Here is a 25,512-nt window from a genome sequence, read left to right on the forward strand (position 1 = left end):
ATTGGTATTTTTATACTGCACTACATATGAATCAGAACATGATAAATTAAACATTTCAATTTAGAACTGGAGATGTAGAGAAATGAATTTAAAACAAACATCTTAAAGTACTAAAAAAATACTAAATTTTCATATTACTATTTTAAATATAACAGTATTAACTTTTATATGGGAGATAACTGCATCCTCCAAGAAATAGGAAGAGTAAACCTGAAAATGGGATGAAATTAACTTGAGATTCCAGGTTTCTCAAAATATAATTTTTAATGCATACCATATTCTCTGAAAAAAAAAAAGTACAATTTAAATTATATTAAGTGCTTCAGTGGAATGCAAGAATGAAGTACAGTCGACTCCCAATAATTCGTGGCAATTAATGCACGAACTTGCGCGAAATATCGAAACTTGTGAATTATCCGCAAAATTTTGTATTATAATTTAAAATCCAGTAAAATTTACTTTGACAGGTTTACTTACTAAAATACACTTCAAAATCAAGTGCAAAATGTGAAGTAGTGCAAAACATTTTGAAACATTATACTGTACTGCAGCGGGATAGTTGTTAGAATCTTAAAACAAGAAACGCAAGTTTTACAAAATGTCTGGAGGCACTTTAGTTTAACAAAAATAATCTCTTAATGTTTTTTGTTTCTTAGAGGATTGTGCTTTTTATTTTTTGAGATTTTAGATCGAAAATTTCTTAGGAGGGAGGGAGAGAGAGTAAATCAAGTAAAAACGGAAATGACGTTACTTTGTCGACCGTACCCCCTCCAAAAAATAATCGCGAATTACCCGCAAAGCGAATTAACTGCACACGAATTATATTCACAAAATACTGTTTCGTGCTTGGAGATGGAAGCAATCATTCTCTCATACTGAATTATTGTACAATGTTTAGTATAAACAACATTTTATCTTTTATTATTCTTAAAAAAATAAAGATGCAAAACTATTCTAAAACACTCAACATTGCTACAAAATCAAGGTGCTAACATTCATGCGTACTAACGATACTAAGTTTGATTTATTTAAAATTTTACTTTGGATATAGCTATTAAATATACTTAATATGTAATCGTCTGACAGGAGACCATCAGATTTCAGTAGCTCTTACGAACTAAATGACAGGATGCTTTCTAGACTACGCACTTATGGCACAGACTTTCTATTCCCCCACATCAAAGTGAATACTTGGTGGGTGTGACGGCAAATTTTTCATTAAAAATCTTGCATTTACATAAGTTCTTAAATTCTATGGTAAGGATTTAATTTCACATGATATAATATGTGTCTTTATTGGAGAACATTATGTCTTCTGGTTATACAGCCTTGTGTATCACAAAGTGCTGCAAATAAATCAGCTTACAAAACATTATTCACACTCTCCTTGAAGCTACATTTAGAATTTGTCACATTTTTAGTTAATCTTGTTTTGACTATTTTTTCACATACAAAATTAGAATTCATACTGGGAAACAAAAATTGAAAGTTTTGCAACTGCCGAGCCTCCAAACACACCACCGTGATACAGTTCCATAGACAACTGCAACTCTATTTCCTGAGGACCCGTGATGGATTTCATTAGAGAAATGATGGCTTGATTAAGAGACGTGCGCCGAAGCTGGAAATAATCTTTGTTTGCTTGGGAAATTCCAACAGGAGCACGTGCATCAAGTAATTCCAGTTTAAATCTAACACTGGTACTGGTCCAGAGTGGACCGCGCATGGTGAATAGGTCGATGTAACCCACAGGCGGAACGGCAAGGTTCGACACAAAAGTGATGAAGTTGAAGGAGATGCTTGAAGGCAAGTGGAGACACTCTGTGTCCCCTTCCTGGCAGTAGTGGGATGCTCGCTTACAGCGACTAGCAGCAGCAACAGTAGCAGCAGCAGGCAACCGAAGAAACACATAGGTAAGCGGCAAGTAGCATTAAACTTTGTCCAAAACAGCAGGTATATGCAATGTATTTTACTTCATACCCCTTAAGAGATCAAGTTTTCATGATTGTACAGTAAAACTTCTTTTATACATTTCGCACTTATGCGTTTTTTTCACATTTATTCTTTTTTTTCTGAGGGCATTCTTATACTTTCCATGTTAAATTATTTTGGATATACTTTTCTGTTTATTCAGTTTTTACACCTTAACGATCGTCTTTTAAATCCATGAGATACAGAACGTCATTTATACGTTCTAAATGAATTGTGTTCCGAATTAGGTTTGCCGTGAAAAGCAGTGGCGTAGCATGAAATTTTGAGCAGGGGAAGCTAATTCAAGTTGTCTTTCATGCAATATGAGAAAACGTATTACAAAAATATAGTCTTAAAATAAATAGTAGTCAATGTCAAGTCAGCAGTCGAAGATTGGTTGAAACCTCATAAGTAACACCAATAAGGCATGACCTCAAATGATTTCACAGTTTACACATATCTCTAACAAATAGACACGTATACATATAACATTAGCTCACTCCCTGTCATACTTAGAGAAATCACAATATTAACGGTCAATAGATACAGTATTAGTATCATTACGTAAGTATGCATCTGTCTTTTGGTTGTGTCTTTCATTGACAGCAAGGGAGTCGGTCATTTGCTTTTTAAATCACACTTTTGTTCGTAAGTCAGTCTTGATAATAGAATTGTCCTAAAAATTCAAGTAAATTGGTGTCAGGAACTGTTATTTCACCCATTATTTATTATATCAGCCACAATGCACACTAATATTTCAACTGAACACAACTGACGAAAAGGGATAACTCGGAAACTACTTATTTTCAATGTAAAAGCTAGCTTCTTGCGAGCCTTGCGACCAGGATAGTTTAGTTAGAAAGGGATGGAAAATCTGCAGGGTGGGTTACACAGAAAAATGAGTGTAAGAAACCAGTCTGCTTGGAAGCTGGTGTGTGCAGGCTTCTTGTTTACTGCTGCATCACAAATCATCCTGAGCTGCCGCATCACAATATTTAACGCGTAAATATAAATTCTATTAAAATTAATAAATAATTTAGTCCATAGACTGCAGGTTTATTATGATAATATTATTAACTGGGGAAGCTGCGCTTTTTAGCTTACATTGACGCTACGCCACTGGTGAAAAGGAAGAACGCGAAAACAGAGTATTGGTACATGTTTGTTGTTAAGGTGAGGCTCGTTTTGAAATTAATGGAAATTCGAAGCTGCCCACGTTTGCTTCCAACAATGTTGTGTCCTTTAATGACACTTTTACTGCTTTAGAAATAATGAAACTTCTCCTAACACATCACAATGTAACTGAACAAATCATAGTACAAAACTTGTTTATTCCTTAAGAGCAAGCAGTACAAAAATAAATGCCTTTTTTGTAAAATAATCACATGTTATTAATTAATGTTATTACATAAGTTACTAATGTCACTGCAGTTATAAATATTCCTGACTTGTTTGTTTGTTTCTTCAGATTCCCATAAATATGTATAAAAAAAGTTTTACTGTAACAGTATTAAAAAAATGGAATAAAGAGAAAGTATCTAAATTTAATCCAATTTACAGGATTATGTCACTCTAACATGTTCTAATAACGCAATTTGATATCTAGTTCATTCCAAAATTAATCAAAATTGATATGGCTGCCAAACTGCATACAGACAAAACAGCTGTCTCTAAAGGATTCTGTCAAAAATAGTACACAGTAATGACTAATGAAGTCACCAAGTAACTTTGACAGATATACTAAACAAATTATCTTCTACGAATTATAAGACTCAAATACAATTATGACTGACAATTAAAAAAAAATAAATTAAATTTCTATTCTAATATTTGCCTATGTGCATAACGAGGCAGACATATTTCCAGCTGAACGTATGAATCAATTCTGTAATTTCAAAAACCAATTTCCAACACTGCTGGTCTGGAACCACTAATTTAGAAATCATAGACTTTTCCAATTAAATCATGCAACTAATTTACAAATGGTATTTATTTAATATATTAGCTTAGCTGAGCGAAAGCATTATGTTACATTAAGCTATTCAATAAGTTACATTCTTTTATATGTATACTTCAAGCATGCAATCAACGTTCCAAATTAAATGCATGCAATATCATCTTCCATAGATATTCATAGAAGTTGCAACACTGTTATTATTATTTAATGTCAATCCTGATTAATTTTTATGCAATATTGATAATCATAATGTTTCTATTTATAATGCCTGTAAAATGTTAAGAATGGACCAAATACTCTCCAGTATGTTACAGGTGGTTACTTTGCAGCTTATGGACAGTAACTGAACAAAAATGAATTATTTATTATTATTGAGATATTTTGTTTGTCTATCATTCAGAAGATGGAAATTTAGAATAATACTAAATCACCATTTCTACTAACAGCTACAATATGGGCTTTCAAAACGTTTCGTCAACAGCAATATATCTACAGACAATTCATCAACTTTTTTTTTTGTCAATGGACAGTATGGCTACAGCCATCTCGTCAACAGTCTTTTCGCCGACATTTATTTTAGTCAAGAAGAATATTCGCACAAGGACTTTTCGTCAACACAATCGTTTGCACGGTTTTGAACATGAAATTGTAATCAACATTTTTAGTACGAGCATGAACATGTACTGATTTTTAGTGCAGATTCTAACCAAAAGTTTCGATATGCCAAGACTAGTACAATCCAACAGGGGCCAGCCTATGCTAGAGAACGAAATTCAGAAAATGGTTGTTACTCACAATGCTAATATATGGAAGTTTCTAGTTAACATTCGCAAGGACCAGTGTGAAAACAACATAATTATAACACAACTACTGGGAGGACATCACAATGTTAAGCGGCTTATTAAAAGAAATATATTCTAAACAGGGGCGGCTTTCGAAGGGGGGCTGCAGAGCTGCAGCATCCCCAGACATTCGTGGCTCGTCTCGTTTTATGTTGTGAAATACATTTATTATACAGTTTCTATTTAGCGGCTCGAATTTTTTTTTAAATTTCACTCTCATTGACATGCACGCAATCGTTAGTGAAGTCACTTCCTCCTCTGGTGCTGCCAGAGTGAAACGAGAGACAAGGACGGATTGGTGAAGCCACTTCCTTCCCTGGAGCTGCCAGTCTCGTCTCGGATGCTTTGCGCGTTAGTTTTACCCCTCCCCCTGCTGCCCCTCGCCATGAGTCCAGGCGCTGCAAAATTTGCAGCAGTTTGTCAGTAGCGCGCAGTTTTAAATACATTTTCTTTAATGATGTGAGTATAATAAATGCAACAGTGTTTCATTCTGTACAATATTTACAGTCTATTCAGTTCAGAACCATAACAATTCTGGAGAAATGTGAAATTAAGTGCCCATCAGTTGAATCTCATAATGGAAAGAGCCGCTAAACAAAATACAAAGGCTTGCATATTTTTTTGCTAATTTATCCAGTATCCCTGCTTTCTTCTCTCGATCTTCACACAGTCTGTCTTAGATTAATGTGTTTCAAAGATGATTCCATCAGCTGGGGCAACAAGATGGAGTTTTAAAATAAGGACACCAAATGATGTTCATAAGAAGAAGGAGCCATTGCTAGAATGTTTTCAAACCATAATGGAATCTGAAACATCTAATAACATCACAATAAAAGAGGCAAGCGCCTTGGTGTGTACTCTTGAAGATCCTGAATTCAATTTCTGGCTCAGTTTTTTTCATTTATTGATGTAACATGTAGATATATTATACAACCAACTACAACATCGCCAGTTAGGTATTTCTAAGGTTCAAATCTGCATATAAAAAAATTAAATTATGGTTTATTTAACGACACTCGCAACTGCAGGGGGTATATCAGCATCGCCAGTGCGCCGGAATTTTGTCCCACAGGATTCTTTTAAATTCCAGTAAATCTACTGACATGAGCCTGTCTCATTTAAACACACTTAAATGCCATCGACCTGGGCTGGGATCGAACTCGCAACCGACTATGCTACCGAGGCCGACTCTGCATATCAAGCTTTGTTAATGCCATGCAGACAATATGGAACAGTGCACAGTTGAGCAGTGAGATCTGTGAAAATGAAAACCCTAAAAAGCGTCGTAAGGTCGAAGGGATTCAGACAAGGGTTGCGGCAGCCAAGGAAGTGTGTGACCTCACTTTCACACAAGCTAACACCCGATTCCAGTTCATAGATCATCTGATAATATCTTCTCTTCTGTGTCAAGAAAAATTTGAATGCTACAAAAGTTCATTTCCTGAAAATGACCTAAATGTATGTCCAATGTTCGATAAAGACAAACTAAAAACGGAACTCACTGTGTTGTATCAGAGACAAGAATTCAGAAATATCAGTGACGCAGTCAAGCTCTTGCAGTTTCTTCAATCTGAGAACTTGCAGGCCTTATTTTCAGACGTTGTGGAACTACTGCGCATAGCTATCACCATACCAATGACAACTTCCGAACCAGAACATTGCTTTTCGTGTTTGAAGAGAGTAAAATCCTATCTTAGAAATACGATGAGAGAAGAGAGACTGACCGCATTAGCTATGTTTTCCATTGTAAAGACTATGTTAAACGACATATCGGATTTTAATAAGAAGATGGTTCAAAAGTTTGCAACCTACAAGACAAGGCGCATGGAACTAATCTTTAAATAAGGTAAGTTGCATGGTTTATTTTTGTATGCAGCCCCCCTGAATTCAATACCCACGAGCCGCCACTGATTCTAAATCAGACCAGAATTGAAAATATTGTACGTAAATATGATGAATATGAAATAAACAATGACATACCCTGTTATTTACGTTCAATCAGCTACAATTTGAAATTATATGCAGAAGACAATTTAGATGATGTATAAATAGTACAAATAAAATTTACGCTTTTTCCCTTCATTATTTTCATTCATTCTCGTCTAATTTTTCAATTGGCTTAACCATAGTATTGACGAATTTGACAAATAGTCAAATTATTTCATTGACAAATTTCACAAATAGTCAAAATATTTCGTTGACGAAATATCTGTTGTCGACATCTCCTTTGTTGAGTTTCTTAGACTAGACGGCATTTCGGAAGGCGGTTAGCTTCTATATGCGCCGTAGCATTTCTGGCATGTGACGTCACAACCTTGTACAGTAGAACCAATCAGAATCAGTCTATAACAACCACTTCCCGAGTTCGTTTGTTCACGTGCGAGTGTTTCAATACATTGAATAAGTAAAACTAACATTTACTGTGTGTATGTAAGGTAAATAAATGGAAGAAGAGACTGTAAAGACACAAGTATTACACAAGCAGGCGCGAAAAATAGTGTTTAAGGTGTATCATTATTTTAAAAACGTTAACGAGCAGAACGCTGCCGGCAGTCTTGATGCTGGCAGCAATGTTGCCAACATGCAAGAAACGACTGCAGATGCATGAGGTGTGGGATTGAGAACAGTGCAAAGAATATTGTTGGTGAAGGAAAGAGGGTTTGTTTGGTGTCATGCGTACAGTAATCAACGGCTAAGGTCATTATTGTCTTTTGATAATTTAAATTCTCTCCTGCGCTATTTGTATTGCACGTGCTCGTGAAGTACGATGTGGCAATGTTGTACGCTGCCTTGCTTTCTCTATCTGTCTCTCTCGACGCAAACGCTAGCAGACAGCCGCCTTCCGAATTGCCATCGACTCTAGTTGTCAAACGCATCTTGATGACGAATTTCACAATCAGGTAAAATTAATCGTTGATGAAATGTCTGTAGACAGAACGTCTGCTAATCCAATATGGCATTAGTTCACAAGCACCTTAAATTATATGTACAAGTATTTACTGTCTTTAGCTTCTGCTAGGCATTAGAACTTTGCCAAAAATCTGTGTACCAGACTGAAAGTACAGACTATCCAACGAGTTACAATCTTTCAGAATTATTTAGTAGTACTGGTAATAAAATAAAGAAATTATTTATAGAGATGTGATTTATTCTAATGACCATCAGTAATTTTATATTCTGAATGAAAATTACATATAGCATTCCTTTTTCATTAAAAGTTGAAGAAGAAAGAGTTTCAAAATAATGTAAGTTCATGAAATGGCACTTACTTTTTGTGTTCTGGATCTTTGATGAAGTTTTGTGGACACGAGATGACATTGCAACGGTAACTGCCTCGGGTGTTCAGGCATACTTCGTTTGGATTATGACAAACATTGCCTCCTAGACATTCGTCAACATCTGTAACATTTCAGTTTCATTAGATAAGAAATGTGAAGAAAATTTACGCACTAATTACATCTTATATCATGCATTTATTTTTCCAATCATCTAATTTCTTAACAGCAAACACTTCTGTTTCATGTTCTTATGTCAGCTTCAGAATGCTAGCCAATTAAAGAAATCATATTTCTGAATAGTTCACTCTCTGTTTGCAATATTGTTTTACCCTCAGGGGACGATTTTAGGTCCTGTTTTGTTTTTAATATATATCAACGATTTACTTAAAATTGACATTGAGAAATATTCTGGTACTCTGTATTCTTATGCTGATGATACTGTGGTTATATTTAGCGGTTCGAGTTGGAATGAAACTTATCAAAATTCTAACAGTGGTATTAATATTATTAAAGAATGGCTGGATGCTCACTTACTTTCTTTGAACGTTTCTAAAACAAAATTAATACCATTTTCATTAATATCACATGGCCTTGAGCAACTAGAAATAAATAATAATATAAGTATAACTATACATGATTGTAACCTACCTACTTGCTCATGTAACGCTTTGAGTATATCCTCACAAGTTAAATATTTAGGCATTATTATTGACCAACATTTAAAATGGGACAACCATATCTCCTTTCTGTGTAACAGATTGCGTAAAACAATCCACAAATTTTCCATTCTACGCTCTTATTTACATGTTTATGTTCTGCATACTGTGTACTTAGCTCTGTTTCAATCAATAATTCAGTATGGTATTTTAGGTTGGGGAGGAATGGCAAAATCGACTCTCCGTCCTTTAAATCTGCTCCAAAAAAGAATTATCAAAATTTGTCTATATAAACCTTTTGATTACCCAACAAAATTAATTTTTCAGGAATTTGGCGTATCAAATCTAGAACAAATTTATAAACAAAAATTGCTGATTTACTTCCATAAAAACCACAATAAATTTAAATTTGATCCTCATGAATACCAGATGAGACAAAACTACAGTTTCTTTCTAAATACTCCCAAATGCCACACAACTGCTGGATTAAAACACAGCAGAAATTTTGGACCCAAAATATATAATACATTAATTAGAGCTTACCCTGAGCTAAGTACACTTAACACACATAGATTTAAGAAACAAATCAGATTAATTATTTAATTGTTTAAGCTAATTGAGTTAAAAATTGATACTCTAATATTCATGTACTTTTGTATTTTCTATTTGTATATAGACCCTATTATTACATGCTGTATGTATTTTACCATTTATTAATGTGATTGTGCTCAATGAACTCTCGTAATTTTGTGATATATTTTGTATAACTGATCTGAACTGCGCCCGAGCACGACCTTCTGCTCTTTCGGGCTGCAATGCCTAATGTAGCTCAAGTGTATAGTACTAATAAATATTATTATTATTTTAAAAAAAAAAAACCCTTAAAACCAAAGAAATAGGTATTTCACAAACAACTTCAAACTAGTAACTCAGAAAATATTGAGAATAGGACCCATATTTATACGACATTTCTTGCTCAAAATGTCTTCAAAAATAAGCTCCGTAAATGATGGTAACTCCTCTGAATCATCCTGTATATCAGCTGAACTCTTCTTCCATTTTTATATTTGGTATCAAGACTTTTTCTAGGTATAAACTTCCTCCTCCTCTAACACATATCTATTCCCTCACATACCCTGGCATGTTCTTCCATCAGTACCAAGACGGTATCCTTCTGGACACTGGCAAGCATAGCTGCCTGCCTGGTTAACACAAAGTCCAACGCAGAGGTTACGGTCTTTAAATTGTTCACACTCGTCAATATCGTGGCAAGATCTGAAATTTAATGTAACAAAATTAATTTTCATATTTCATTTTTCTATGTAGGCTACTCATTTTATGAAGTGTACTTCTAAGCTATGATGAGGAAAGAGATATAATTTTCCTCTAGAAAAATTCAACAATGCACTTCACAATAGAGAAGATTTATGTTCAATAAATAACTGGGAGAAATTAAGAATTACTTCCATTTACCTGTTATCATGCTGCAAAGTGAAGCCCTGGTTGCAGGAACATCTGTACGACCCCCAGATATTAATACAGTTCTGCTGACACAGGCCGGGGGACTCGGCACACTCATCAACATCTGTAATAATTAGTCAACCTCGTATAATGTATCCATGTACGTCAATAAAGAATTTGTACAATTATTCTTCCATAAACCATGTCTTCTGATAACCTGTCTGTACAAAGAATTCATTTTAGCTGAGAGTATCTGTAATGTGGAATTCATTAGTCACAATATAAAGGCTGGTTCACAATAAACCGGAAACGAGAATCGGAACGAAAACGAAAACGGTAAAATTGTTAAAATGTGTACATTTAAATGTGAGCATTCACAATTAACGAAAAGCTTGCCGGAGCCCGAGATCGGGAACGGAGAGTTGGCCAAGTTTCAACTTTGGCATTCACGTTTCTGATCACAGCCCACTAGATTCATTTTATTGCCATCTAAAAGCTATTTTGTCGTCGTATATTTTGTAGCAAGAAGACCGTGACATAACCTATGCATTATTTTGTTCTGTGCTGTGCATCATGGAGCAAGTTTTATTTGATGAGATTCTAATATTGAGTGTTGAGGAAAATCCTCACTTTTACGATAAGTGGCGTGCCTCGTATAAAGATGAGAAAATGAAGGAGAAAACGTGGCTTTCAATAGCTGCATCTTTGAACACCGATCGGAAGCGAATCATATTTTATTACTGTATTGGTTGTATTACACACTACATATTCACGCTTCAATTCAATAACTACTGTTGTGTTCATTTTTGTTCTATTACAAATGTTTCTTCTCTAATTATTTTACGTTATGGTAGACTTAAAACAGATTGTGATAATAAAGATGCATGGGCATATTTATAGTACTGTACCTAATGAAATGTTTCAGTTGAAATTTCGAAGTTGGTTAACCTGTGTTTATGTTGGCTGCCTTGTACTCATGAGAGAACGCCATTGGTCAATTATACACAAATAACATCAAAATGCGTAATATCGGCTTTACATATCGTTATTGACATACATATCGATATGCATAGTCGTCTACGTTCTCGGTTTATTGTGAATCAAAAATTTTCATATTCACGTCCTCTGCTTCTCGTTTTCATTCTGGTTCTCGTTCCCGGTTTATTGTGAACCAGCCTTTAGGAAGATGGCGAGAAAGACGTCCAGCAAAGATGCATTTCTTCATGTGTGCTAAAATTTGTCATCCTCTCTTGTGTTCCGAAACTCCGTCAGTAACATCCATTATCCTCATGTGTCTGAATCACAGAAGTACTTATGCAATAGCCAGCATGGCAGCCATTCGATTACAAAGACATTGAGAAGCAGAAAGTATTGTAGTTTTGTAATCAACAAAAATGGACCAAAATATGAAATAAAATATAATTAATTATTCAGTAAGAAATATAGATGAAAAAGGTGAATTATCGTGAATTTGTGAGATGGAAAAAGGAGAGAAAAACCTCATGAAAATCTTAAATATGTCCTTCACACGTCCTTTATGAGGTTGATGAAGTAAGTAAAAACTTGAAAAAGTACACTTACAAGGGAAGGGTTTCGGCTCGAACAGGAATTTTTGGTTAAAAATTTGTACAGACGCTTAGTTTACAATGGTGATGAAGACCGTAAAAGCATTCATTTGTGTAACTCTCCGTTTGGTTGGTATTGGTCAATACACTTCTTTACAAAAATGTAGCCTAAATGATGATTCTTTACAAAATGCATGAAACAGCATGGAGCAGAGCAATAAGCACAACACACAGAAGCAACACCTGAACAATCTTCTGAACCACACTCCAGTGCTGAAAAATCAAATGCCACCTGAATTACATTTTTGAAGTCCGAGACTTGTTCACAATTCACGTAACCAGCTGACTGCCAGGAATACTGAAGCATAGGACGGTATACTGGAGCAGAAAACTGGTTATGAATAACAGAGTACATTTTCATTATAAACACTCGATTTCCCAAGTTAAGTTCTGGATATTCAGCAAGAGTCCTTATGTAATCTGTTACCCTCCGAGCATATATTTTGTATTGTCTAAGGAAATAGATATTCAGAGGCTGGATGTATTTAGTTTTTTTTTTTAGGTGGAATGATCATACATTCCATGTCCTAGCCTTGGAATGATTCATTTATTAAGGTTGCGTCCTTGTGCGCATTCAATGACTCACACAACAGTATATACTTTTGATTAGCTGCAATATTTTCAGACAGAACGTTGGAGAAAAATGTTCTTAAATGGGCTTTAGACATTTTACCACTCACACTAGTTTCTAGGCTAGGCTAGGCTTACGGGTAAGGTGTCCCATCCCCTTAACTTGTGCAGTGCTCTCCCCACCCCTCAACTTGTACAGTGCTCTAACAGACAAATCACACATTACACAAACGAATGCTTTTGGGAGCTTTGCAGAGATGTAAAGATGGGCCTGTAAACAAATTTTGAATACGAAATTCCTGTTCGAGCCGAAACCCTTCCCTTGTGAGAAGGTTTAAGATATTAAACCATAAGCCTGAGGAAAAAAATACTGAAAGAAGAACATTAATGAACGAACATTACCATACAAAACTAAATAAAAACTGAGCTAGAGGTGTTTGGACTGATGGCGTGTGCACGCGACACTATATCACTTCATTTTGAGCAAGTATGGAAATGTCTCGGACTACCTATTACTAAAAATTAATAAAATCGTTATTATCGTAGGTAGGGGGATCTTACACATATTAAAAAAACAATATGTGCAACAGTTCATGGGGAAAATTGAATTTTACGTGTACTGAAACGCATTATCTTTGTTGAAGCATATTTTCTAAGATATTTTGTACCAATTTTAAACTGTTCGTGTATTGTTATTATTAATATTGTATATTGTTCTACCATGTCATTTTGTAACCTGTAAATACAGAAGGTTGTTTTGTAATAAACTATTATTATTGAAAGAATAATGTAACAGAATTAAATCCTTCAAAATTTGGAACAAAACATTAATTCCAGCAAAAGTGTTGAATATTACCTGTGCATAAAAAAAAAAAAAGATTTCATTTGAAGCTAAACAAAATTATTAATTTGTGACACAATCAAACTGTATATTAATTACTATGTAAAGGAGCTAATATAATTCGTCCATCTGTTAGTGCATTGTTCTGCCATGCAAAAATGACCAAATAAAACTGATCTAATTCAAAATAAATATAATTGCTCACCCTCCATATTTATCATGTGACATTTATATCTCTGAGAGAAATTTTAAGATATCTAAAATTTGCCAAGTTATGCACTAAGATGTCCTCTCCTGTAAACACAATACCAACCAGCAATCTGTATCACTTATTGGACGGTAAAAAAAAATGATTTTTTATTTTTCTTATAGTAATTTAATGTGAACTTTTAGCTTCATATATGTCAAAGAAATGTTAAAGTATCTATGAAATTGACTAAGTTAGGCATTAAAATATCCTGCCACTCAAACACAATACCAGCCAGCAATATGTGATTTTATGGCTCATTTTCTCAAAACTGTTTAAATCATATCTTCCACAGTCTTTTAGATAATTGCATGAAATTTTCATGGCCAGTTTTCTTAGTAAGATCAACAAACTGTAGCTCAATCTTTAACCTATCTTTAATATTAAAAAAAAAAAAACATATCAATGAAAAGTTTCTTGAAAATTCAAATATATGAAGAAACATATTTTTTTTTTCTTTTGCAGTGCAGTTATTCTAACTGTAGTGATAGGGCTTGTTAACATGTATGTTATCTTTAAGTACTAAAGAATATATATTTTTTTAAATATCAGTTTGGTACAATTCACAAAATGAAAATGTTCAAAAAAATTCAAAATTCCAAAAGCTTTTTTAAGTAAATAAATATTTTTCCTTTTATATTGGAGTTCAATTTTCAGACATTAAGCATATAAAATTCCATCAAAATAGAACTTAAGGCTATGGAGAGATAAAATTTATAAGACAAACTTTTAAGGGTGCAAGGTATAGGATGAAACCCCTTAATTTATAACTGAGCATTCTGTTCACAGGTTGACCATCAATAGGATAATACACAATGTGTCCATTGAATTACCCGTTTGTTTTCCAAATTCGCAGAATTTCCTGATTATTGCTGGCATCATCTCATGTAATGTCACAAAACTTTCGAATATATATGACATATGAAGAGTACAAGAGAAAAAACTGATAAGTCACAGTTTCCTGTTTTTACAGGACAGCAAGTTAAAAGTTTCAAAACCCATTATATTCTATTGACTTTGGGTTATAATTCTTCAAATGAGATTGTATTCTGTACAGTTTAACTACACAAATCTACATTACCTGAGCTATCACATGACATTTAAAACAAAAAATCGATAATTTTGGATTTATCACGTTTTTCCTCTGTGCTCTGAATCTATACTAATAATAAATCTGTAGCCAAAATTTTTCTGGTAATTTTCGATTTTCCAAAAATAATTGGTGTTAACATATATAATTAACCATCCTGAAACCGAAAATCGCTTTTTTGAAATTTTTGTTTGTATGTCTGTCTGTCTATCTGTCGAGATGTTTGTTACCTTTTCACGCGATAATGGCTGAACCGATTTATATGAAAATTGGAATATAAATTAAGTTCGTTGTAACTTAGATTTTAGGCTATATGGCATTCAAAACACTTTATTTAAAAGGGGGGGGGTTATAAGGGGGCTTGAATTAAATAAATCGAAATATCTCCCTCATTATTAATTTTCATGAAAAATATTACATGACAAAAGTTTCTTTAAAAATGATTTCCGATAAGTTTTATTCTATACAAAATTTTGATAGGACTGATATTTAATGAGATAAATGAGTTTTAAAATTACAATAACAACGCCATCTAAAGCGCTGTACTGAAATAAAAACAAATGACTTCGTCTATAAGGGGCCTTGGACAACAACAATCGAAAGCTATTAAACATAGCCTGAAGTAATATCGGAAGCTAATTAATTGTTTAATTATTATTTCACCATTGGAAATTGTAGTTTCTCTAGAGGGACATAATTCTACAATGTTAATACAGTAACTTCTGAAACATATAGCAAGTAATATAAAATATACACATTAAAACTAAATATGTCAATCTTCAATAAACTATGGTTGCATGTAATAACAATTAAGAAACATGTTAAAGGAATTGTCATTGCACCAAATGATTGCTCTCTGAACCAAAATGATTACAGTTTAATTATTTAAATACAATTTAAATTAAGTAACATATTAAACAATTTATCCTTCTATCAAACACGAATGTTCCCTGGATCAAACGTCGTATTTTAATTATGTAATTACTTTATATTTATTTCTAACAGGTGCAGTGGAGCGCACGGGTACGGCTAGTTATTACATAAAAATACAGCATACCTATACAGCTATTTCCACCTTTTGGATCTTGACGAAATCCGTCATTACACAAACATCGATAGGATCCCACCGTGTTGAAACATTTTGAATTGATGGCACATACCTACAAGAGAACAAGAGAGAAGTTTTGTTACTTCGCATTTTCTTCTTTTCCAACAAAGTATCAATTGGCACATTACATTCCCATTTCACACACTCGTTTGCATGTAGTGTACTAACCTGGCCTTGAAATCTTGTACATTCGTCGATATCAACACAATCTTTCTGCTCATTTAATGTGTGACCACCTGGGCATTGACAGATGTAACCACCCACACGATTTATGCACAGTTGACCTTGTCTACAGTCATGTGTTGACCTCGCACATTCGTCAATATCTACAGACAGAATTAAGAAACATTCGTCATCTTGTGATTGTAACTCAGCATTTGAATCCATTATAATTTATTGTAGTCATCTCAAGAAAAAAATGGCCAGACACGTTTGGGTCAGAATCAATTTTTAATGCATGTTTCAATCATCATTTCAAAGGAAGATGGATACGTGGCCTCCTAATTGATAACTGATAATTGAGAGTTAATTTAATGTTCATCACTAGGATGATCTTAGCAGCATCTTCAGTGGTGAGGTACATGCAGGCAAAGTGATCGCCTCGCTTTACCAGGGGCAACTGATACTGCACCTGGTCATGTGTCAACATTTATAGGGGGGGGGGGGGTTACTATTGTTTGTGTGGGTCGCATCCAAGGATCCAATGTTCTCGTTCGAGGCAATGGTGTTGGGCTGTGGTAGTTAATAAGTTTCATGTGTGAATATCTTACAGCTGCATACCAAATTTTTTATTGAGTTTCAGGCCTTCTTCTTTGCGACTGAAGTTGTTCTGGTGTTGTATATCGTGATGCCATTAAAATTTACAAACACTGAGATCACTTCGTCCACATGTGCCGCCCCTCTGAAGATATCTACCGTAGCTGTAGATAAAATGTCTGGCTGCAATACCACCAGCAGACCACGGCCTCTCAACTCAAAGAATCCTTTACCTAAATGCTTTTTGTTAAATGCAGTAGGAAAGTCTGTTTCCTGACTGGTCACCAACATCGTGTTACTTCCTAATATGAGTGAGTTTTCTTTCCACAAGACACATTACAAAATTGCAGCTTTGGATCTGACACCCGCATCACCACAGCAAAGCATCTGAGACAACTTGTTCCTACTCTTAAAATACTTAGTTTTGTGTCACTTCCTTACTCTCAAATGTTTTGTACTTATTTTTTTCGCATTCTGTATATACATCTAAAATGAAGATATTAGTTGTTCAAGGAAAAATAATTTGTAACATACAAATCTAATAACAATTAATTCAATAAAAGTAAAAACTGCAATTACTTCGGTTGTGAAATGAACTTCAATAGGAACTTCGGTATAAAAAAACACAAATGTTTAACTGTGTGATAAAATTACACGAACGTTATTAAGCAAAACATGATAGATAGAGCAAACAGCTCAGTGGTAAAACACCAGACTTGCATGCGAAGACCTAAGCTGATCGACACTGGCAATAGATGGTAGCAATCCAATATATTAACAACACTGCACTGCTCCAGACAGTAGAGAGTCGTGAAATGACCTTGAAGTTAAGGAGAGATTAACTGCCCTATTGCATAGTGCACCAATTTTCAATTTGCTTATTTAATGACCCATTATCTCAGAATATCACACTGAAATTTTTAGAGGATGAAGATACAAGGTACCTAGGTAAACTGACGCAGATTTTATCAATAAATTTAAGTCCTAAAAAAAGATATATTTGAATTTTGAAAATAATATTGATATAACCGGCATTTTTTTTTCTTTTGCAAATGCTGTATTTTCACAGGAATTATAAATTGTAGAAGGATGAAATTTTAAATACATGTTGACAACAATTCATTAATGAAGTGGACGCACATTAAGTGTTGCATGTCTCTGAATTTGATCAGTAAACTATTTAAGATAAAAAAAATAAAATAAAATAATCATTACTTTAAAAGATCAAACTTTTTTTACCTGTACTTCTTGATAAATTTGCATCAGTTTGCTTAGAAACCTTGTATTTTTTTCCTTTAAAATTTTCAGTACGAGATCTTCAGCAGATCCTGAGGTGATGGACCATTAAATAAGCAAATTTAGAATGTCAATATAGGAGAGTTAAACCCCTCTTGAAGTGATTATACACACAACCTAAGATTAAATTAAGAAATAGAAGGCACGCAAATACTCAATTTGAAAATTTTATCAAGTACCAGCAGCAAATAGAGATTATAGAGAATAAACACTGAATGAGATTTCCTGCTCTGTTTCTGTGTGTCCATGCATATGGGTAGCGTTTGATTCCACTTTCAAAGACTAGAGGTCAGTGTAATTGTGCACCCACAAATGGTGGAATATTTTTTTACTTCTTCTACATTCAACAAGTCACAAGTAAATTGAATGTATAGAATGAAATAAATCCAATCTAATCCACACAAAACTGTGTAATGTGCATATACTGTCAGTGTACTGTCTATCCTATAGTTGTGAAGATATGAGATGTGTCACTTGCTAACCCAAATATTGTAGGCCTAATGTCTGTGGCCGGAAAATAAAAGTCTCTGATCTCAATTATAACTAAATCTTAAATGTTATGTTTTATTTAACGATGCTTGCAACTGCCGAGGTTATGTCAGCATCGCTGATGTGCTGAAATTTTTATCCCGCAGGAGTTCTTTTACATGCCAGTAAATCTACTGACATGAGCCTGTCGCATTTAAGTACACTTAAATGCCATCGACCTGGCCCGGGATCGAACCCTCAACCTTGGGTGTAGAAGGCAAGCGCTATACCAACTATGCAACCAGGCCGACAATTACAAATAGTATTATTAAACTTTCTATTTGGGCATTCCTTCTTTGGCAAACACTATTCTCCACACTTCGAACCTCACAAAGAAGGCAAGTAACCATTTCTCGAATAAATAAAGTAACCACTAAAAAATTTAAATATTTCAAACCATGTAAAATTTCTCTCCCCTTTTAAAACACAGTTATGTTCATGTCACCAAGAGCTATTTTTGTTTAAAGTTAACACGCCGATTTAAATATATTTCTGAATAAAAACTTAAAATTGCTACAGAAAGGACAACGCATATGGTCGTGTTTATTTCTAATTGGCTATCAATGACAGAATGTTAACAGAACTATTCTCCTGAGCGGAATTGCACTGTTTTCACTTATAATGTTATTGCTGTTAAAGATAATTCGACGTGCTAATTTGTATTCTGTCTTAATTGTGATGGCACTATGGTTTTTCTTAAGGCATAAACGTCTTAAGAGTATTTTTCCGAATGCAGACGAGATGTGGTTGTGAAGAATACAAAACCCGTTGCTTCAAGTCGTGTGGAGGATCAGATCATTATTATTGCAGTATTATTAGGTTTTTGACAGACATGGATTGGAGAAGATATTTCAAGAAAATTCGGAAGAAATTATGTCATCAGGTATCATACACAAGAATGAAGATAACAGAATGATACTTTTTGTAAGTAATTCATCATGTTAGTAAAGTAAATAAATCAAATATAGTTTTGTGTGTAATTAATTTAATTTTGAATCTGAATTAAGTAAATTTCCTATATATCCTGTTTAAAACTAGCATAACAAGTAAAACAAGTGATATTAGCTAAATTAAGTATGATGAGTGAAATTAGCTAAACAAGTAAAATGTTAAGATAAGTGGAAATAAAGTACAATCATTCTTTTTCCATTATATTATAATGGTGGTGTCAGTGGTGTTCAGAAGTGTGACGTCAAAACAATTTGGTGTCAGAGAAGCAACGCAACATAACAATACTCAAAATCTTACATTTTATCATATATATTTGATCAAAAATTTTATCATATTCTGTCACACAGAAATTTGATAGTGTGATAAATAGACCTTACTCCGAAAGCTTAACACTAGTGAATAATGATAGTGCAGGTGGAGAAAATGATGATGTTTATTGCATTACAGAAATCATGTGAACAATTTTATTTATGAGACATGATAGTTCGGTCATCATTATCACAATATACACAATCGAATTTATAACAACTTGAGAACTGCTGTAGTACTCACCAACACATTGGTTTCCTGCATCATTGAGCTCAAAGCCACCACCACAATTCAGGAAATTTATGCAGCGGTAAGAACCACCTGTGTTGAGACAGCGTTGATTGCGCCGACATGGGTTGTTCCGTTCACACTCGTTCACATCTTAAAATACAGACAAACTAATTAAAGAACGCAGCTCATAAAAAGTATTCTGTAACAAGATTATTCGCAGATGATCTAGTTTTATAGATTTCATTGCCAAGAAAACATTTCAAAGTAACGTCCTAAAAAATGAATGAAGCTCTCAAAAATCTACTTGAATGAACGTGGCAAATACTATGAAAATTACTTAAGACTTTTTATCAAGGCTTTTCATTAAGTTACAGTGCAGAGTTCAATATTAAAATCGATCAAGACAAAGTTGATCAGAATCAGGATTGTAAATATTTAGGTATACTCTTTTATCAGAATCTAACATGGAAAAATCACATAAAGTAACTGAAAAAGCAAGACAGAGATTAAATATATTGAAGTGTTTAAGCAACTAAGCATATTTCTCAGTACTTCCCATCTTCAGAAACAGAGATATAAACCAGAGATTAAAAGTAATGCTATATAAAACACTCATTCGGAGTATAGTGACGTATGGAAGTGAAACGTGGACCCTCTCAAAGAAAGCTGTGGAAAAGATCGATTCTTTCGAAAATAAATATCCTGAGGAGAATCTACGGACCTATATGCGTGCAAGGGGAATGGAGAATTAGATATAATAAAGAACTATACTCCTTGTATGGAGAACAACCCTTGTCGCATGTTATTCGGATTAAGAGACTCAAATGGGCAGGTCATCTAATTAGGATGGAAGAACATCGAGTCCCAAAGAAGGTATTTTCAGGAGATTTCGGAGGAGGAAGGCCGGTGGGAAGGCCACGTAACAGATGGGAAGATGGTGTGTGTCAGGATGCACTACAAATCCTCAAAATCCGGAATTGGAGAGTCGCAGCACAGGATCGACAAGTTTGGTGGAGTGCAACTGGGGAGGCCATGACCCGAAAACGGGCCGACGCGCCATAGAAGAAGAAGAAGAAGAAGAAGAAGAAGTTTAAGCAACTACCACGTGGGGATGTACAAGTTCAGTATTAAACATTACATACAGAACTTACATTAAACCTCTATTATTATAAGGAAGAGAAGCACTTATTAAAAATCTGCAACACGTTTATAAAAATTAGAAACTCTCCAAACTCAAGCTCTTAGAATAATCACTGGAGCTGTAAAATCAACACCAAAACCAGCTATGCAGATTATTACAGAAAATGAACCTATTTTATACGAAATGTGGTTACACATTTACACAAATGGATCTCTGCAACAATGTAATATTGTTGGAGCAGGTGTCATAATATTGTCATCTCTTTTGCCTTTGCCTTACACAAGGAGGACACTCTATACTTTACGATGGTCAATTAGAAGCTATTAATACTGGCCTACAACAGTTAATTTACAGAATAAATTCATTTACCAAAGTAACCACAACATGTCAGAGACTGTCGGACTTTGTCTAGTTTCAAAAATAAATTAAAATTGCACTTTTTGAACTAGATTCCTTTCAGTTATAAGCCCTTTTCTCTGCCATAGTTTTGTAAAAATATAGGCTATATATTTCTTTTTCCTTCCTTTCCCCTTTTTGTTCTCTTTATCAGCCGATGAATTTATTATCATAGCCTTTTTATCGTGAATTTTATTTAATTTTCGTATTTCTTTTCTTTTTTATTATTATTTTATTACATTCCATTTTGATATATTCTTTCTTAAGTTTTTTCATATTAACCATTTGTACTAAATGAGTTCCTTTCACTATATTCCAATGTATTTTACTTCCTTTTTTTTTCTATTGTGGTATTATTTTCATGTTGTTTAGTGTCGATTTTATTATGCTATTATTATTAGTATTATTATTACTTTTTTTTTGTAATATGCTGTAAACTAGGGTTACTTTGAACACAGAGGAAACTTTGACCATTTTTTCAGAAAATCATATTTAGGTTTCCACATGCTGCACTTGTTATAGATGGAGGTAAATTTGGTATGAGAATGATTTTATGATAATTTACCTCCATCTATAACAAATGCAGCATGTAGAAACCTAAATATGATTTTCTGAAAAAAATGGTCAAAGTTTCCTCTGTGTTCAAAGTAACCCCAGTTTACTATGTTAGTATTCTGTTCTTTAACTTTTTGTTAAATTTTAACTGCTTCTACACTTTGTGACCTGGTAGAATGTAAGAGAAGGCCCTATGGCCTTAACTCTGCCAGTATAAATAAAGAATAATAATAATAATAATAATAATAATAATATTATTATTATTATTATTATTATTATTATTATTATTATTATTATTATTATTATTATTATTATTATTACCGTCAACGGGGGTAACATTGGATAACTTTGGCCCAACAGAAATTACATATTTGAATTGTTATATCTCTCACAAAATACTGATAGGAGCTGCCATCTACACAGTATAATTGAGGCTACTAAGATATATCACATTTTGTGGTGATATAACAATTAAAATATATATTCTTTGTTGGGCCAAAGTTACCCTTAATGGGCCAATGTTACCCCGTTGACGGTATTATTATTATTGTTATTATTATTATTATTATTATTATTATTATTATTATTATTATTAACCACACTTTGTGATTCAAAATCTGCAATTCTGGCTATTGTTTCATTAACATCAAAAGACATTAGAGTGAGGCACGTTGTCCCTGAACATTTCAATTATTTCTGCCATTCTTATTTCATTACTGCTTCACATAAACGTACATATTCTGAATAGCCTCCGTAACATAAAAGTACAGACAGAACTGAATGACTTACCTATACACTGGCCTTGCTGACTTGCTTCATATCCAGTCGGACATTCCAATGGTTTACATTCCCCGTTACTGAGAAGAACTTGCTTGCCGTCACATCGCTTTCGTTCACAGCGGAAAGAACCAAGAGTGTTGCGACATTGCCACATGGGACCAAGATGCCTGCAGTTATCTGTCCCCAGAACGCACTCATCATCATCTGCAGATAATAAAAGTTGTAGTTACAACAAGTTTAATCATGGTTTGATGGTTTCCAATGTCTCCAGATATCAATATATGATTAACTAAGACCTCTGTAGACTGTGGAGTAATGCTTAGCATGTCCGACTGTGAAACGAGTGAGCCAGGGTTCAAATCCTGGTTGGGGTGTTTTACTGGGTAACTTTTGGCGTTGGACTCTTTCTGACATAATTTCTTTGCACATCATCTTCATCATTACCAATCTGGGTTAAGTTCAAAGTAGAGTGTGGGGTATATGTGCAAGAGCATGACTGTTCAGCGGACAAATATCATTGACAAAAAAGAACAGGAGTTGTAAGCACAATAAGCCTCGGGCTGTAGTGTGCAAGCCTTCAGTCCTCTCCTGACCTCTGCAGATTCTGTTAGTCTAGCACAGGGTCGCACAACTGGGGAAGAGAGGGGTGGAAGCATGGGGAAAGAGTTTGTTCCCCCATCCACAAGGCCGGAGCTTTCAATGACGTTTCTGTGACGTTTGGCAAACACACTGTTCTCTTTTCTCTTCTCCCCTACCGTACAATGATGCGAGGGTTGCAGGGAAGGGATGAGTTACATGTTCCAGCTTATGACGTGTGCTTCAATTGTAGTACAGTTTTGGATCCCTGGTCTAGCAGTTTTTAACTTCATTCAACTGGCAAACTTCGCTATCACAGATGAAAAAGGACGAATCAGACGAAGTTAAATTTCTTACTTGGAAAAGAAAAGATCGAAAAATTTTACATGGTGTCCTCTAAATCAGGGACAGACAATCTTATTTGTAAATCTACTTGTCTGATGGTAATGTTGATGAAGAGATGGAAAGCTTTTACAGAAGTCATCACAAAGTTCTTTGGCAATAACAAGGCTCCAGATTTTAAGAATACTAAGGACACAATGATAATACTGTGCTAATTTTGTTTTGTTTCTGTCACATTGACATCAAAATACATAGTGATGGTATTTACGACTTAAGGGTAAGGGATATTGTAGCACTTTCAACATATTGTGTTTAACTTATTTACACTGTGTATATTACAGATAGTTCATTTTACGAGGAATGCTTGTCATACAGGCCAAGCAGTGGCAAAATTGTGCGCTACACAAGCGACCTTGGCTGTGATGAGTTCTGTACGAAGTCCCAGGTTCCAATGTATCTTGATTCAGTTGGGTTTGAGATTCGCTTTGGTGTACATGTATTTTGTGAGAAGATGACGTATACTATTGAAGAACGAATTTATCTAGTGGAATGTTATGTAAAGAAAAACAATTATAAGGCGATATCAAGATATTGCAAACTTTGCTGTATTCCATGGCATCCAACAATATGTATGTAAAACAATGAAATGAAGCACTTTTGGGTATCTGAGCTCCATATTTATTATACTGAACATTTTTAGAACTTATCCAAGCCAGTCAGTCATTGTCACTTAAGGTATATGTACACCTTTACATACAAAAAATTTTGTTTTGCATAATTTTGCTCTATAAAATTTTTATACAATTGAGAATGGTACCAGAAAGAGAATGAAGTGAACAAATCCCTTGAAATTATGTCTAAATTGTTTATAAAAATTATTTTGTTTATAATTTTGGCATACAACTTGAAACATGATAGCTCATGCAGTTTTTAAGACAGAGCCACATTTTTTTTCACTGTTTTAGAGCTAAAACTATTCTTTAGTGCCTGACATAGAGCTATTTTTTATTTTCATTTACATTAATTAAATATTACCATATATGTAACTTATACTAATATTTTATGTTGCATATGAAGGGTCCAGGGGAAGAACGTGCTAAGTCACATTTTGCTGTTTTTACAGGAGAGCAAGTTTAAAGTTTCGAGATCCATTACATTCTATTGTATCTGAGTTATCATTTTTCAAATATTTCTGGCTTAATCGAGATTTTACTCTGTACAATTAAACCACTGAAATCTCTATTGCCTGAGGTATTATTTGGCATGCAAAACAAAAAATTGATAATTTTGGACTTAACACGTTTTTCCCCTGGACCCTTCATATATCATGTAAAAAATCCATAGATAATTATTAACTATATTAATGTTATTTTACTCATTGTCAGGGACATTTCAAGCTTCAAAATGACACCAATATCTTCTTGGTATCACCATATTTGACTGAGATATCATGTTTAAAAGAATTAAATATTCTAAAATTACTATTTACAGGAAATGAACCACAAACTTTCAGAGCCTAGAAGACTGCATCATCATATGTCATCCCTTAAGCAGCTTCTTGTTGGTCCTGTTTCAGCTTCTTTCTGCCTCTCAAATACCTCCGCCTTGTTTTAACTTCGGGTGTTGAATGTTTTTTGGCATTTTTGTCCTTATTTTCCATTGATGCAACAAATCCTGCGATGGTGCTTGTCTCAGGGTTTATGCTCATCCTCCTCAGAATTTTAATTTCTCCTTTTGGACTCTTATTAAAATGACGTACAACATCACTGACACACAAATTTACAGTTTTATGACTAACAGTAAAAGATTATAAATTACTTCATTATGTAAAAACGTGTTTTCAATCTAATGATCATGCCCTGATATCTATGCATCTATTTTGGGACTTCAAAGAAGTTTATTTTACAAGCAATGCTGGACGAGGGGATTGACTGCTAAGAGGATCACTCTAAAAGTAATCCACAATATTTATTTAAAAATTACATTTTTAGCCTACAGCTTTGCT

At 34.1% G+C, this 25,512-nt stretch overlaps 1 protein-coding gene across 3 annotated transcripts in view; it reads right to left on the minus strand.

Annotated features, from left to right (window-relative positions):
- LOC138708167 (fibrillin-2) overlaps positions 1–25,512 on the minus strand; it is a 176,381-nt gene that overhangs the window by 18,913 nt on the left and 131,956 nt on the right. For 2 of the 3 annotated variants that reach the window (XM_069838429.1, XM_069838427.1), the window contains 8 exons: positions 22,599–22,793; positions 19,730–19,867; positions 15,815–15,972; positions 15,596–15,698; positions 10,178–10,289; positions 9,840–9,979; positions 8,040–8,169; positions 1,277–1,865 (listed from right to left, as the gene is read on the minus strand). In XM_069838429.1, coding sequence (XP_069694530.1) covers positions 1,457–1,865; positions 8,040–8,169; positions 9,840–9,979; positions 10,178–10,289; positions 15,596–15,698; positions 15,815–15,972; positions 19,730–19,867; positions 22,599–22,793 — 1,385 coding nt within the window. In that variant the 3' untranslated portion in view covers positions 1,277–1,456. Of the gene's footprint in view, positions 1–1,276; positions 1,866–8,039; positions 8,170–9,839; positions 9,980–10,177; positions 10,290–15,595; positions 15,699–15,814; positions 15,973–19,729; positions 19,868–22,598; positions 22,794–25,512 lie in introns of those variants that run through there. The other variant, XM_069838428.1, reaches the window with a different exon arrangement.

Source organism: Periplaneta americana, chromosome 10 (assembly GCF_040183065.1).
Source record: "Periplaneta americana isolate PAMFEO1 chromosome 10, P.americana_PAMFEO1_priV1, whole genome shotgun sequence".
Lineage (NCBI taxonomy): Eukaryota > Metazoa > Arthropoda > Insecta > Blattodea > Blattidae > Periplaneta > Periplaneta americana.